General features: G+C 43.3%; 1 protein-coding gene across 2 annotated transcripts in view; it reads left to right on the forward strand.

Moving 5' to 3' along the window:
• The first annotated feature begins 5,867 nt into the window (after positions 1 to 5,867).
• The window catches only part of ENTPD4 (ectonucleoside triphosphate diphosphohydrolase 4), a 37,002-nt gene continuing 26,917 nt past the window's right edge, over positions 5,868 to 15,952 (forward strand). For both annotated transcript variants that reach the window (XM_045774060.2, XM_045774061.2), the window contains exons 1-3: positions 5,868 to 6,054; positions 14,236 to 14,335; positions 15,512 to 15,709. In XM_045774060.2, the coding sequence (XP_045630016.2) occupies positions 14,328 to 14,335; positions 15,512 to 15,709 (206 nt within the window). In that variant the 5' untranslated portion in view covers positions 5,868 to 6,054; positions 14,236 to 14,327. The remainder of the gene's footprint in view (positions 6,055 to 14,235; positions 14,336 to 15,511; positions 15,710 to 15,952) is intronic.

Genomic DNA, 15,952 nt, shown 5'->3' on the forward strand with positions numbered 1-15,952 from the left:
CACTGCCTGGGGGGACCGTGTGGCCAACTTAGGCTCCCCGGAATGATGGGTTAAAACATTTGAAGAGCAAAGCCAGCAGGATGCCAAACAATTGCCGTGTTAAAGGGCTTTTTTTCCCGAGAGATAATTTAAAACAAATACTGTTTGGGTTTGAAATACTGATGGTTAAATACTGAGCCATTCATCAAGGTTCCCATATGCATAAATTAAAAGCAATCCAGAGTTCAATGAAAAGAGGAATGAGCTCTTTTATGTTTGATTTCATAGGGAGGGAGAGGAGGAGGAGGAGGAAGAGGAGGACCTTGTTCCTAGTCTTCTCTTTTGCCTCTTAGAAATTATGGATTTGAGGGGCGCCTGGGTGGCACAGCGGTTAAGCGTCTGCCTTCGGCTCAGGGCGTGATCCCGGCGTTCTGGGATCGAGCCCCACATCAGGCTCTTCCGCTATGAGCCTGCTTCTTCCTCTCCCACTCCCCCTGCTTGTGTTCCCTCTCTCGCTGACTGTCTCTCTCTCTGTCGAATAAATAAATAAAATCTTTAAAAAAAAAAAAAAGAAATTATGGATTTGAGACCTGAAAAGGACCTTAGAGGTCAGCCTAGCTACCTCCCCCCTCCCTTTTAAAAATAACATATTGATGGTGAGGACCAATGAGGTAAACTAAATTTTTCTGAGCTTACACGATCAACTGGCAGCATAGCAGGGGCTAGGGCTCACGTGTCCACCTCCCAGTTTCATATTCTCCACGTTCAACGATCCTGTCTCTTGGTCCTGGGATCTTGTGCAAGCTGCTTTGCCTCTGAGAGCCCAGCTGTCTCATCTATAAAATGTAAATAGACCCTACACTAACTAAAGAAAAGGCAGCTGGGAAATAAGACCTCTTGAAGGACCTTCTAGTTTTCAATCCACCAGTCCACAAATAGTTTTAAAGACCTTACAGCAAGTAATGCAATATCCAGCCAAAATTAATTTGAATAAATAAAGGCTTTTTTTCCTCCCATTACAGGAAGTGAGGAGATAGACCCAGGAGCTGTTATTAGGGCAGTGGTTTCACGATGCCATGACAGACCCAAGCAACTCTTTCTTTCTATTTCATCATATTTAGTATTGCCTTCTTATCTGCATTACTGTTGCCTTATGGTTGCGAGATGGCTTCTGCAGTCCAGATGTCACATTCTTCTTCACTTTTAAAATACCAAACAGGTAATGAGGTATTTTGTTCTTGCAGCCATGTTAGCTATAGTTCTGTCGATGTATAGTTCTGTAGATTTTCCTATCAAACTGAGGAAGATCATTCCCTTTATAGTTGATGAGAGCTTTTTGGTTTAAATCATGAATGAGTGTTGAGCTTTGTCGAATGTTTTTTCTCCATTGACTGAGATCATGTGAATCATATGAATTGTCTCCTTTACGCTGTTTAGGTAATGAATGACATTGACTGATTTTGAAAGGTTGAACCAGTCTTGCATTTCTTGAAGAAATTCCACTTAGGGGGCGTCTGGGTGGCACAGCGGTTGGGCGTCTGCCTTCGGCTCAGGGCGTGATCCCGGCGTTATGGGATCGAGCCCCACATCAGGCTCCTCCGCTATGAGCCTGTCTCTTCCTCTCCCACTCCCCCTGTGTTCCCTCTCTCGCTGGCTGTCTCTATCTCTGTCAAATAAATATATAAAATCTTTAAAAAAAAAAGAAATTCCACTTAGTTAAGCTATCTTACCCTTTTTTGGTTTTGCTGAATTTGACTTGCCAATATTTTATTAGAATTTTTGCATCTGTGTCCATAAAGGATATTGATGTGTAATTTTCTTTCCTTTTTGTTTGTTGGTATCAGGATCATTTTGACCTCCTCTTCTATTTCTCTGAATTTATATAAGATTGGCATAATTCCTTTCTTAAAAGGTTGATAAAATTTGCTTTTCTTATCCTAACTTCTCTCTTTTTTTGAGATTTTATTTATTTTAGAGAGAGAGAGTGAGGGAGCACATGAGCCAAGGGAGGAGCAAAGGAGAAAAGAATCTCAAGCAGACTCCCCGCTGAGCGTGGAGCCCATTGTGGGGCTTGATTCCATAATCCTGAGATCATGACCAGAGCCAAAACCAAGAGTTGGATGCTTAACTGACTGAGCCACCCAGGCACCCCTCTTATCCTAACTTCTTAAGATGGAAACTTAGAGAATTGATTTCAAACATTTTTTCATTACTAAAATAAACTTTTCAAGCTATACATTTCTTCCCCACTGCTACTTCAGCTGCATTCCATGAATTTTGATGTATTTTCATTATCATTCTATTTGAAATGTTTTCTAATACTCTAGAACTGTGCCTAGAATAAAGTACTCAGTAAATGTTATCTCCAGTTAGCTTAGTGGGTTTTTTTTAAGATTTTATTTATTTATTTGACAGAGAGAGAGACAGAGAGGGAACACAAGCAGGGGAGTGGGAGAGGGAGAAGCAGGCTTCCCGCTGAGCAGGGAGCCCAATGCGGGGCTCAATTGTAGGACCCCTGGAAGGGCTCGATCCCAGGACCCTGGGATCACGACCTGAGCCAAAGGCAGATGCTTAATGACTGAGCCACCCAGGCGCCCCTCTGGTTAGCTTAGTTTTTAGCTTCTTTTGTTAATAAGTGAGAATAAGTTGATGGATCACTCTGACAGTTGTGTTCCTTCCCCCTTCAGAGCATCTTTGCTGTTTCTACTGTACTACTTCTTCATATAGACCCAGATTTCATCCTTCTTCTAGTTAATTCCAGTTCATCTGACGGGTGTGACCTCAAATACCACTTCTTCAAAAAGGTCTTCCCTGACAAGACTGGGATGGTCCTCTCATGTACTGGCTGAATAGTGTCCCTCAAAAGTTCATATCCACCCAGAACCTGGGAATGTGACCTTATTTGGGAATAGTGTCTCTGCAGACGTAATTACATTAAGAAATCATATTGGATTATGTTGGGCCCTAAATCCGTTATGACTATAAGAAAAGGGGATACTGAGAGACACACAGGAGAACAGCACACAACAACAGAGACAGAGACTGGAGCAATGCATCTACAAACTGAGAAATGCCAAAGATAGCTGGGAACTACTAGGAACTAAGAAGAGGTAGGGAAAGATCCTCTCCTAGAGTCTTCAGAGAGAGCATGGCCCTGCCAACACCTTGATTTCAGACCTCTGGCCTCTCGAACTGTGAAAGAAAAAAACTGCTGTCATTTTAGGCACCCAGTTTGGGGTAGTTTGTTAGGGAAGTTCTAGGAAATGAATACACCACATTACATGTTTTCATACGTTCTTTATACTTTTCTTTCCTAGCTTTTATGAGATCGTAATTACATATGAATTACCAAGAAATGCTAATAACACTAGTCTGTCATTTTAGTGGGGGCCTCCTTAAGAGAGGCCACTGTAATCCAAATCAATATCTCAAATGCTAAGGACTTTGCAGGGCACATCATTTTGAGGGAGACTGGCCCTAAAATCACAACATGTTGGTAGCTAACTACTTCAGCTTCTAAAAACTATACTCAAGTATTACAGAGGTGTTTAATGTGTAAGCTATCCAAATGGGCATTTTTAAAATAGAAACAGATTGCCACAAATGAGCACTGATGTAGGAGTCAGAGCCATCGGTACAGCTTCACCCTTTGTGTCCAAGGATATTGGGCAAGTCGCTCAACCTCCCTGGGTCCAGGTTCCTCAGCAAAAGGAGGTCGTTTGGACCACAGTTTCTACAGTCCCTCTGGTTCGAACATTCTGTGGCTTTATGATTCTAATGTGGAGCAATAGTAAAAAGAAAGTATTTACCTTTTTTTTTAAAGATTTATTTATTTATTTTAGAGAGAGCAGGAGGAGGGGCAGAGAGAGGTAGAGGGAGAGAGAGAATCCTAAGCAGACTCTCTGCTGAGCACAGAGCCCAACTCAGGACTCAATCCCAAGACCCTGAGATCATGACCTGAGCTGAAATCAAGTCAGATGCTTGACTGACTGAGCCACCCAGGCACCCCAAGACAGTATTTACCAGGCTCCCTGGTCACTACTGGCCTGCTTCCATGAACAGTATCAGAATCCAAGGATGAAACATTACTCCAAGGAGATGATCCAGGCTGGTGCTGGAACAAGAAGGATTCTGCTTGAAATATGTAACTGTCCAAGTTTGTTTTACTTGACAGAAATAACGACGTAGATATTTCCAGGGCTTTCGTTTAAAAACAACAACAACAACAACAACATTTTAAAGTGGCTATGCTAGCTGGTCACTTCCTATCTTTGGACAGCCATGTATTCACCTGTAGAAAAAGAGGGAAAGGGGATGGAAGCTGTGATTTTCAATGCCTCTTCCAGCGCTGTGACTTCAAGGCAGTTTTTTGTCAAGCTAGATAGAGTGGCCTTGAACTAAGTACCAGGTCATCAGGTCAATCTCAGGAACTGGTGTTCACCCTACTATGTCTTCTCAGAACCACTGTGTGTGGGGGCAGTCTGTCTCCCCCAAAACATACTTTTGGCAAGGATGAAATCCTAACTCTTACCAATTATGCGGACCTTGACAGAGTCACTAGATGGTTTGAGCCTAGGCTTCCCCATCTGTAAAACAGGGATAGCTACTTATTTCGCTTAGCATAATACTCTCTAGCTCCATCCACCTTGTTGCAAGTGGCAAGATTTCATTCGTTCTTTATGGCTGAGAAATATTCCATCATATATATATATGTATGTATCATATCTTCTTTATCCATTCACTTGGGCTGTTTCCATAGTTTGGCTATTGTGAACATTGTTGCTATAAACATTGGGGTGGGTGTATCTGCTTGAATTAATATTTTTTTATTCTTTGGGTAAATACCTAGTTGTGCGATTGCTGGATCAGGCTAGTTCTATTTCTAAGTTTTAACAAACCTCCATACTGTTTTTCAGAGTGGCTGCACCACTTTGCATTGCCACCAATAGCACATGAGGGCTCCCCTTTCCCTACATCCTTGCTAACACCTGTTGTTTCTTGTGTCTTTGATTTTAGTCATTCTGACAGGTGGAGGTTGTATCTCATTGTGGTTTTGATTTGCATTTCTCTGATAATGAGTGATGTTGAGCATCTTTTCATGTGTCTGTTGGCCATCTGGATGTCTTCTTCGGAAAAATGTCTATTCATTTCTTCTGCCCCTTTTTAACTGGAATATTAGTTTTTTGGGTGTTGAGCTTTATAAGTTCTTTATAGAGTTTGGATACTGACCCTTTATCAGATACGCCATTTGCAAATATCTTCTCCCATTCCATAGGTTGCCTTTTAATTTGATTGTTTCCTTCACTGTGAAGAAGGTTTTATCTCGATGAAATCCAAATAGTTCATTTTTGCTTTTGTTTCCCCTGCCTCAGGAGACGTATCTAGTGACAAGTTGCTTTGGCTGATGTCAAAGATGTCACTGCCTGTGTTCTCTTCTTGGATTTTAATGGTTGAATCACTAAATTGTACATCTGAAACTAATATTACACTGTATGTTAATTAGAATTTAAATAAAGACTTAAAAAAAAAAACCGGGGATAGCTACTGGTTAAGTTGTAAACATGACAAGAGTTGAGCTAAAATGCCTAGGTTTTCAAGTGTTATTTTCCATAATCCTTGGGGGCACAAAGGAAAGGTAACCGCGGTGTCGTGAGCACAGTGCGGCTCGCTGACTACCAAACCAGCTTCGACTGGCGGTAACCAAGCCACACTACCCGTTACTCCTGCGCTACCCCTGTCACTTCTGACACTCACTGAGCCCAGCCGCGCTGGCATGATTACCCACAGCTCTGCACTCCACGTCACTCATCCCGGCTCAGGCCCCGCCCCTGGCTCAGGCCCTCTCCCGGAGCCGCGCTCCCCCGCCCCCCCCGCCGGCGTGCGCGCTCCCTGCCCGGGCGGTGACGCGCACGGGTGGGCGCCGGGGCGGCGGTGCGGCTCCCGGAAAGGAGCGAAGCCTCCAGGAAGCCGGTTCCGTGTTGCCGCCGCCACCGCGTTGCGGTGGCCGTGATGCCCTCCGCTCACAGCTTTCCGCTGCCGGAAGCCCCGGCCGCCGAATCGAGCGCTGCCGAGCAGGTGAGGCGGCCTTACCGGCGCTGTGAGGGGAGGGCGGGGAAGCGGCCGGCGGACCTGGGACGGTTGAAGTGTGGGGCCCGGCGGGGCGGCGAGGGCCGCGGACGAACCCCTCTGTCCGGGGAGCCCTCCCCGCGCCTGCTGGCGGTCTTCCTGGCGTCCGCGCCGCCCCCGCCGCCCGGGCCGCGCGGCCACATCCGGGCGCCCCGGCGGTCAGCCCCCGTGACCCCCGGAGGCAGGTGCTGTCCCCCAGCCCCTGGCAGGAGAAACTGGCATGGTGCTGTCGCGTTTGCTTGGGTGACCACGCTGGATTTTCCCTCTCTCACGCGCAGTGTGGGCGGATCTGGCCCCCACTGGGGCGGGACCTGGTCAGGGAGAGGGGATGCTGCGCCTCTTGGCTGCAGCCTTGTCCTAGCACTGGTACTTTCAGCCTCGGTTTTGCTTTGCTCTGCTTTTACTAAGTTTTATGCTTTAGACTGCTCCTTGGAAAAATGGAACTAATTGAGCAATAAAGTGATAGCGAGAGCAGTGTTTTTCAAACTTGAGTGATGCGTGGACACCTTTTAAGGACACAGTTCTCATTCTGTAGAGTGTGTCCCAGAACTTACAATGTTAGATGAACACTGGTGTAGAGGATTTTCAGAGAACATTTATCACTATTAGGAAAGAAAAGAGATGCTTTACAGTTCTGGAACTTCAATGCTAGAAGATAAACGAGAAATTATTAAAGAGTTCAAAATTAGAGACTCAGATCCCTAGTTTGATTTCACATGGCAGCGTTTACCGTGTCTTGCTTTGCCTAATGAATTTTTTTCCAGCCTTGGAGGCTAAAACGAATCATATTCCTTGTGTTATCTTGTATTTGATGTTATCTTTTCTTTGTATTAGGTTTATTCAGTTTGACACATTAGCAGGATTTTAGAATGGGGTACTACTTTGCATAAGTGGTTTAATGATTTCTTTCTCTGTTTACCTTAACATTGATTAATCACTTGTGTCTGTTACATATTGAATCTATGGTTTTCATTCGTCCAGGTCTAATAGGAAGGCCTGATCCCAACTCTTGGTCTATAGTCTAGAAAGAAGAAAAAAAAAAAGTTGATCTAAGGATTTATATTCTGTACATTTTTATTCAATATGTTTATTTAAAATAAACTACACTTGGGGCGCCTGCCTGGCTCAGTCAGTAGAGCATGCGACTCTTGATCTCGGGGTCATCAGTTTAAGCCCCATGGTGGGCATGATCCCTACTTAAATAAATTAATTAACAAAAAAAAAACCAACTACACTTGAATTAAGAGAAGATTCAAAATGTGGGAAAACATTGGAAAGTAAAACAGGTTAAATCTTACCAAAGAAAAATATTGGACCAGTGCTTTGAAAGAAGTGTAATATTGAGAGTAGGACATACTAGGAGAAGTGATATTGGTAAAGGCCAGAGGCAAGAATTAGAAGAGTGTATGCGGGCAACAAGAAACCCACCTCACTACAGGAGAGCGATGTTACCTGGGGCTGAGGAGAGAAGCTGATAAAATTAGATGGGACCAGTTGATGGATGTTAAGGTTTCAGATGCCACACAAGGAATTTGGTGTTGACCCATAGACTCCAGAATTTTCTTGAGCTGATCATATTTTGAAGGTAGCATTTTACACAGGTGTTTCTGAAGTGTGGTATTCAGCATAAAGGCAGAAGGTGGGTGATCTGCCTAGAATCTGCCTTGAGGTAGTGATGTCTGCTGTGGGGATTTTAGATGTGTGAACTAACTGATTTAGATGTGTGTTTGAAAAAGACTTGACAGGACCCAATGAACGATATAATATGTAGACACACAGATGAGTAGGATTCAAGGTTAAGAACCAGGTGACCCCAGTCAATAGTGATACCCACTTAGGCCTGGAGAATTTGGAAGGTGGTCTTAGTTTCTGCCAAACGATTGTGCCCCCAGATTTGGACTAGACAAGTTGTAGTAACAGGGTGTCAGTAAGCTTACGATGTAGAATTGGAGCTTAAGAAAAGTCAGAGTTGCAGATTTCAGAAATTGCAGAGGTGATGCAGGAAAAGTGTGACCAGAAAAGGGTCATTTAAAATAGGGACCAGAATTTTGCAAATGAGTAGGAAGGCATTTGATTAGGACTGGTTATTGAAAAATAAAATTTTTAACAATAAATATTGAAGAAACTAGATCATTAATGCAACTATGTGCATTCTTCTTGAAACAAAGGATGAATGAAGTTATTTTGATGTCTTTCCCCACAACCCAGTGAGGCACAGCATCCAGCACTTCACTTTGGCTTCTCACTCTCCCAAGGCAGTTGTTTCTTTTTCTTCTTTTAGTATTTTATTTTATTTGACAGAAAGAGAGTGCAAGCAGGGGGAACGGCAGAGAGAGGGAGAAGCAGGCTCCCTGCCGAGTAGGGTCCTGACGAGGGGCTCAATCCCAGGACGGAGGGATCAGGACCTGAGCCGAAGGCAGATGCTTAATGAGCCACTCAGGCGCCCCCTGACCGTTGTTTCTTACAGAGTTCTGCCTAAGTGTTTGTGGGCCCTTTTGATTGTTCAGGGTCCTCCTAATCCTGTGATATTTATATCATTCTTTTCTTCATGTCATCTTACCTTTTCTTACGCAGGTCTAGCTCTTCCAGAGTCTCATTTGTCTATGATTTTGTTTGCTTGTGATTTGAGAATTTGCTAATGTCTGTCTCATTGCATGCTGCATTTTTCACCAGAAGAGCCATTTCACTTTGCAACTGATTTATACTGTTTTCACTGTTTTCCTTAGGACTAACAGTGAGAAACTGACAGAGACATTGAACCATGACCTTATGGACTTTTTTCCAGTAGAGAATGTTCAGCTAAGGAGGGCCTTCCCACTAGCTGAAATCATGAATCAGTGTATCTCTCTGGTGGTAGGTCTAACACAATTTAGGTCTGTTAAAAACATGGCAGTTTTATGTAACATTAGAGTTTGCCTTCCTAAACTCTGGTGCCAAGATTCTTAGCCACAAATACAATTGGAGTTTACATTTTGAGATCAGATTACCATATTGCTGACTGCTGGGTAATACTCAGTCATACTTTTGTCCTAAATAAAAGTAATTACTTCAGCAGTTTATAAGCTGTCCTATTTTCCTCTCTCTTTAAGCACAAATTTTGTCATTTACAAAAATATCTATTTATCCTTTTTGTCAAAATCCTCGCGCATCTCAAAAAAAAGTTCTAAGACAAACACCAGATTAAATAACATTTACCAAGTTAGCTGTGATCATTCTAAACAGTGCAACTTCCTTGAAGTGTGTTCTCTTTTCCCTTCTCCCATTGAAAGTGTCCCTCTCACCTCCAAGAATCTTTTCCTGTTCCCTAGCCTCCTCTGTGCTCTTCTCCGAACTGTTATAGCAAGAGTCTGGGTAATTTAACATTGCCTTTCGTTATTTTCTTGATCATTTTATGGGTATTAGAATTTTCTCTGTAACCAATCTGCACACTCCATGAAATCTGGAGCCAGGTTTGTTAATCCTCTGTGCCCTTCGTATCCCCTCCAAGTTCGCATCATTGAATCATTAAAGGTCTTTCTTCCCCGTAGGACCTTGACTTTAAGCTGTTAACTAGAATGTTCTTTCTTTCATTCTTAGTTCAGTTGTCACGTAATTATTGATCTTTTAAAAATGTTCAGATTCGAATTCCTATGTCATAGTTTTTGAGATAGGCTTTCTTGATATATCCAGAAGAGAATTTGATGCTGGAAACTGGAGATATCAGTTGAAGGTAGCTTGTTAAAAATAGTTGTGTTGTCTCTTCTGCTGAAAAAATTAATATATGCCCTTTAAGAAATAAAGGCAAACCTAGGGAAGAAATCCTAGAATCCGTTGTCTCACTACTTGGCAGTAACCAACCACTGTTAGCATTTTGGTTTTTGCCCTTCCATTCCTCTGCTCTATGCGTGATATGTTTTTTTCACTTAATATATCATGGATATCTGTCCATGTCAATAAATAAAGATTTGCATCATCACTTTTAATCATATCTTGTTCCACCACTGCAGAAATGGTCCATTGTAATCTACCCCATCCCCAAATGCACATCAGTAACCATTTTATGCTATTACACCCAATACTATCACAAATTTCTTTACACGTATTTTTTTTTTAATTTTATTTATTTGAGAGAGCCAGAGCAAGAGAACACACAAGCAGGGGGAAGGGGCAGAGGGAGAGGGAAAAGCAGACTCCCTGCTGAGCAAGGAGCTCATTTCAGGACTTGATTCCAGGACCCTGGCATCATGACCTGAGCCCAAGGCAGACCCTTAACCAACTCAGCCACCCAGGCCTCCTACACATATTTTAGTGAATTTACCCTATTATCCTAAGATTGAATTTTTGTGTGATAGAGCACAGGGTAAGCATGTTTAAAATTTTCATATATGTTACCCATATGCCCATACCCCAGAAAGTTAGTAGCTGTTTAGATTCTCCATGACAGTACTCCCCTTTGTTGGCAAAGTATTGTCAGACTTTAATATCCACCAATCTGATAGTGGCAAAGTCTTGTTTTTCTTTGTTTCTCTAAATAAAAATGAAGTTATATCAGCCATTTGTATTTCTAATTTGGTTAATTTCCAATTACCCTTGCTCATTTTTCTATTTCAGTGTTTCTCTTATTTATTGAGAAGAACCTTTTATATGTCAGGGATATTTACCTTTTGTTATGTATGTTTCAAGTAATTTTCCCAAGCCTTGTGTATTTGGGAAGGGATTTTTTTAAAACACTCAGAAGTCTTAAACTCATATGGTCTGTTTTCTTGCACTTATGGATTGAGACATGATGTCAATTGTAGAAAAGTCTTACTCATTCTGAGTTGGGTACATTTTCATCTTACATTTTGTGCATATTTTTAACATTTGAATTTTTGAACCATTGGAATTGTCATAAAAGTTGTGATGTAGTAATCTCACCATATTTGAATGCTAAAAGATAGCTACTTTATAAAAACATATTAAAATTCATTTAAACATCTCAGTAATTGACATTTTTCTTCTTTTTTGTGTAAACTTTTAAATCACAAATATTGTTTGTCCCAAGTTTGTCCCAAAACTTTGTATCATGGCATGATACGAATATCATATTGAAACCTGAACGAATTAAAGTAATTTCCCCTTTTGTCAAGTAGGCATTATTAATACTTTTTACTCTAATATCTGTTTGCGTGTGTGTGTGTGTGTGTGTGTGTGTGTGTGTGTGTTTTATCCCCTCTACTGCATTATAAATTATTTCAGGGCTGGGTCCATACTTGATTCATCTTTACTTCTCCCATTCTCAGCCATCCATGAAGCAGACAATGCTTCTGTGACAGGCTCTGGTCATTGGGGAAACAGAGGAGGCTGCCCCTGCCAATGAGAGTCTTCCCATGTCATGAGAAAGTCAACCACAAGTATAATACAATAGCCCACTGATGTGATGAGCAAATGCCCTGGGGATGTGAGGACTAGGGATGCTTTCACAGAGGAATCAGGCCTGACTTGTGTCACAGGGAATACATAGGAGCACCAACAGATGGACCCGAAAGAGAGAGGCATTCTGAAAAGGCGGAGGAATGTGGGGCATTTCAGTGACTTGCTGCTTGTGTTTAGTACGGCTAAAGCAGAGGGTACATATCTGTCTAGTCTGTTGGGATAGGACTAGAAAGACAGGGATGAGATAATGCAGCAGCTCCATGCGCCTGTTGAGCACTTGAAACGTGGCTAGTGCAACTGAGGAACTGCATTTTTCATTTTAATTACTTTAAATAGCCACACATGGCAATGGCTACCCTGTTGAACAGCACAAGACTAGGCCATGAGAGCCCTCCTTTACCATTCTAAGGAGTTAGGACTTCTTCCTGAGTGGGAGAGAAAAGCAGGGAGGTGGGGAAAAAATGGGGTGCCTGGGTGGCTCACTGGGTTAAGCATCTGACTTTTGATTTCGGCTCAAGTCATGATCTCGGTTGTGGGATTGAGCCCCGCGTCAGACTCGATGCTCAGTGCAGAGTCTGCTTGTCTTTCTCCCTCTGCCCCTCCCCCTGTTCATGCTCTCTCTCTCTTTCAAATAAATAAATAAAATCTTAAAAAAAAAAGAAAGAAAAGTTGGTTGGTGGGGAGGTGTCAGGATAACCAGTTGTTTTGCACAGATCACTCTAGTGTGTAAGTTCATAACCTTTTTGGGTCCCAGTTGACTTTTTGCCAGGCACTTTCTTAGGGTTTTTCGGTACTGGGAACACAGCCGTCAACCAAGTTGACAGAAATCTGGCCCCTTGTGGAGCTTGATACACGAGCAAGAGAAATGCAAACACACACACAGCATGTTAGAGCACAAGGATAAGAGTGTGGGTTCTCATGCTGGAATCTCAGCTTTTTTGTATACGATCATCTTCTGTTAGCTGTGTGACCTTAGGCAAGTTACTTAGCCTTTCCGCCTCTCCTGTAAAATGTTACACAAATAGTGCCTACCTTGTGGGTTATAAAGAGGAATAAATTAATATTTGTAAGTCAGCACCTGGCACATAATAAGCTCTATATAACTATTTCATAAATAAGTAAAAGCTAAGGGAAAAAATAAAAGAGATGGGTGGAGAGGACAGCTTGATAGATTGGGTGGCCAGGGAAGGCCTCCCTGGGAAGGTGACACTGAGTGAAGACCTGGGGGGAGTGAGAAGGTGAGTTGCCCAGATGATTTCTAAGCAGAGGGAGCAGCACGTCCAGAGGCCCGGACACCAGACAGCACCCGGCATGTTTGAAGACAGCCGGGATGCCAGTATGGCTGGTATGGAGTGAAAAGGGAGAGCAGACGATGAAATCAGAGCAGTGACAGGTGGCGACGTCCCATGGACACGGATGTCAGAGTAAAGCCTTCGGCACTTACTCTGAGTGTGATGGGAGGCACTGGAGGATATCAAGTATGAGAGTAACAGGATCACAGGCCTGAGCAGGGACGGGGTGAATGTCAACTTCAGCTGAAGAATCTGTGCCTAAACGTCTTGGATGAAGTATTGGAGAGCCACTGGGTTGACACTGCAGGTAGGAGGCTAACTCGTTAGGCTGCTGTTCTGATAGACTGGGCAAGAGATGAGAAAATGAACAGATTTTAGATAAAGTGAGGTTAAAAAAATGGAGGGAGGAATCTAAGAAACTGGCTGTGCTTCAAGGTGAAGGAGAACAGGGGGTCAGGCCTGACTCCCTCGTTTCTGGTTTGAGCAGCTTGGAGGAATTGAGACTGAGGCTGCAGGGTGTGGCAGGTTAAGGGAGAAGGGAAGGAGGAATGCAGTACAAGCGTGGCGTTTCGAACTGTTTTTCATGGGCCCGTGCAGTGTTGGAAGCTGGAGGTATCCGTAGGTGCTTGAAGATCTCTGCATGTGTTGCTCGAAGAGAAGCTGGAGATGGAGAAAGAAGTGTTTGAGCGATCTACTGACTGACGCTGTCAATGAGGTTGAGCAGGAGCAGAGATCAGAGCTGGGGGACGGAGCCAAGCCAGGCAGAAGCCCAGCACATGGCGGAGCAGCCAGGCCTTTAGGAAGGAGACCTGGGGGCGTCCTGAGAAGGAGCTGCTCAAGAGCTAGGAAGCCGGGGGCGGGGGGGGGGGGGGGGGGACGGCTGTCTTGAGAGGCCTGGTAAAGCCACAGAACCAAGGAAGATGGATGGATCCAGTAGGTCAGAAGGAGGCCGTGGCTGTTAGCCCGGCTGGCCTTTGTTTTCCCTGTAAGTTGAGGCTTGGGGGCTGGAGGAGCGCAAGGCAGCGGCAGCGGAAGCGCCGGAAGGGACTAAGAGCACGGCGCCTTGGGTGCTGCTTTGTGCGTAATCTCACCTCCTCTCCTGTGAGTCCGTAGTTCAGATTCCGGTCAGTGAATCATTCTGCCTCCCGCCTACCCCCACCCTGAATCTTCCTTAATTTCTACCTATTTGATGAGCTGGTATTTTGGGGTCACTGATTGGCTTTTCGATAGAGAGCACTAACTAGTGCCAGACTGTTACCATCTCTTAAATTAGGCCTACATCTCTGACAGCCTGAAACTGACTTAGAAGCGCGGTGCTCAGAATAAGCCCTTCTCACGGCTTCAGTGCAAGGTTCCTGTACCAGATTATGTGTGGTTGGTAAAAGAACATAGATGTCTTCTTGGATTGTGCCATCTTTGTGACTTTTCTCACTTTCTGGAACAGGACGTCTCTAACTCCAGGAGGACCCCATTATTTCTGTAAAGGTTGTGTGAGGACTGACTCCTAGAACGTTGCCTGATCTCTCGTCCGTCAGCATGGGGAGGTGAGTGATGGTGTCTCATCACGAGCACTTGTAAAACCCGAGGTTCTGGTACCACAGGAACAGATCTTGAAAGGAAAAAAAATTCCAAATTCCAAGTGAAAAGTGTTCAGAGTGATGCTCCACTTCTGTTTCATGCCTTTGTTCTTGCCGGCCTCACTGGGCACCTGGTACAGAAAGTGGTCATGCCAGGTGCATTCTGCAGGGGTTGGCGTAGCTTACTGGGAAGGACGGGGGTGTTGGAATCTGTGAGGGCTTGTATTAAGCATAGGATAACTGTCTGGAAGCCTCAGAGGAGTGGCAGGGGATGACACATTCTGTGGAGTGGCCCAAGGGCCCACATGGAGACTAGATACTGCAGGTGGAAAACTGCATTGGGTTAGCAGCATATCTCCCCCTTCTGTGAGGTATTTTAGTCCAGGAAGCACTCTTTAAAGGGAAGAGTGTAGAAATTAACCACAAAACAATAACATTTATTCTAAAAGCAGGTTGTTTTAAGCCTAATAATAATAATCTCTTATTCCTAACATAAATGGAGAAGAAAAGAGTTTATTTGCAAAAATATCTCAGAAATAATTCTAAAAACACAGGACATACAAAACTCATTTATTGACTTTATTATGGAGACGTTAAAGATACTGCTTTTCTCCCATTTTCTCACTCATCAGGGAGTTGCCTCGGGATTCAGGGTTAAGAAAATCCTCCTCCTGAGCTGTTTTTATGTTTCTAATCTAATGGGCAAGGTTTTGGCCTCTAGGCCACCTTTACAGGCCTATCTTATTACATGTATTTCTTTGTACGGAGTTGTTTTTTGGCCTCATCATCCTTAAACCTGAGTTCATTACAGATTTATATATTTATCATATCGAACTTACTCTTGTCTCTGATTTTTTTTTTTTTGGAACAAAGCAGGGTACAAATAATAATCTACATAATATTGTCAAGAAAGGTTAAAAAATACAGATGTGTCATAACCATCAGGGTGTAATTCTCATTCATGTTGTTTTATAATAATGAGTAAAACAGCAGAATAGCAATAGGAAAGATGCTGGCATACAGCTACCTCCCAGCAGAACGGGGGTGGCTTTAGCCAAATGTCTTAACCTTCAGATCAGTTTAGGTGAGGAGAGGCCTCTTTGGAGCAGATTTGCTTTAAAATCAGTTTTTCTGGAATTTTAGGATCGGCATCTCCTGTCTTTTTCCTGCTTCCTGGCATTTTAGCATCTCTCCAGTGGGGTGTCCTCGAATTCTGAATACCAATTTACGCCAGATTATGGTCATTAGCATCCTGGCTGCTGCTGTTTCACTTTTATACTTTTCTGTTGTTATAATCCGAAATAAGTATGGGCGGCTATCCAGAGACAAGAAGTTTCAAAGGTAAGAGAAAAAAACATTTCTTTTCTAGATGGGGTGCTTCATTTCACAGCTTCAAGACTTTGGGGAGTAGGTTGCAATTGAAGGAGCGTGTGGCTGTAGGAAACAGAATCTGTACTGAATACAGCATGGCAGGAAAAGTTCAACTGTTGGAAACTGTTTAATCATTAACCACCAAATCCACATCGTAAGAGGATTTAAACATAAGCTTCTTCCGTGATATCTTTTAAGCTGATTTTTCAGTTA

Source organism: Ursus americanus, chromosome 13 (genome assembly GCF_024610735.1).
Source record: "Ursus americanus isolate L20-20 chromosome 13, mUrsAme1.1.p, whole genome shotgun sequence".
Taxonomy (NCBI): domain Eukaryota; kingdom Metazoa; phylum Chordata; class Mammalia; order Carnivora; family Ursidae; genus Ursus; species Ursus americanus.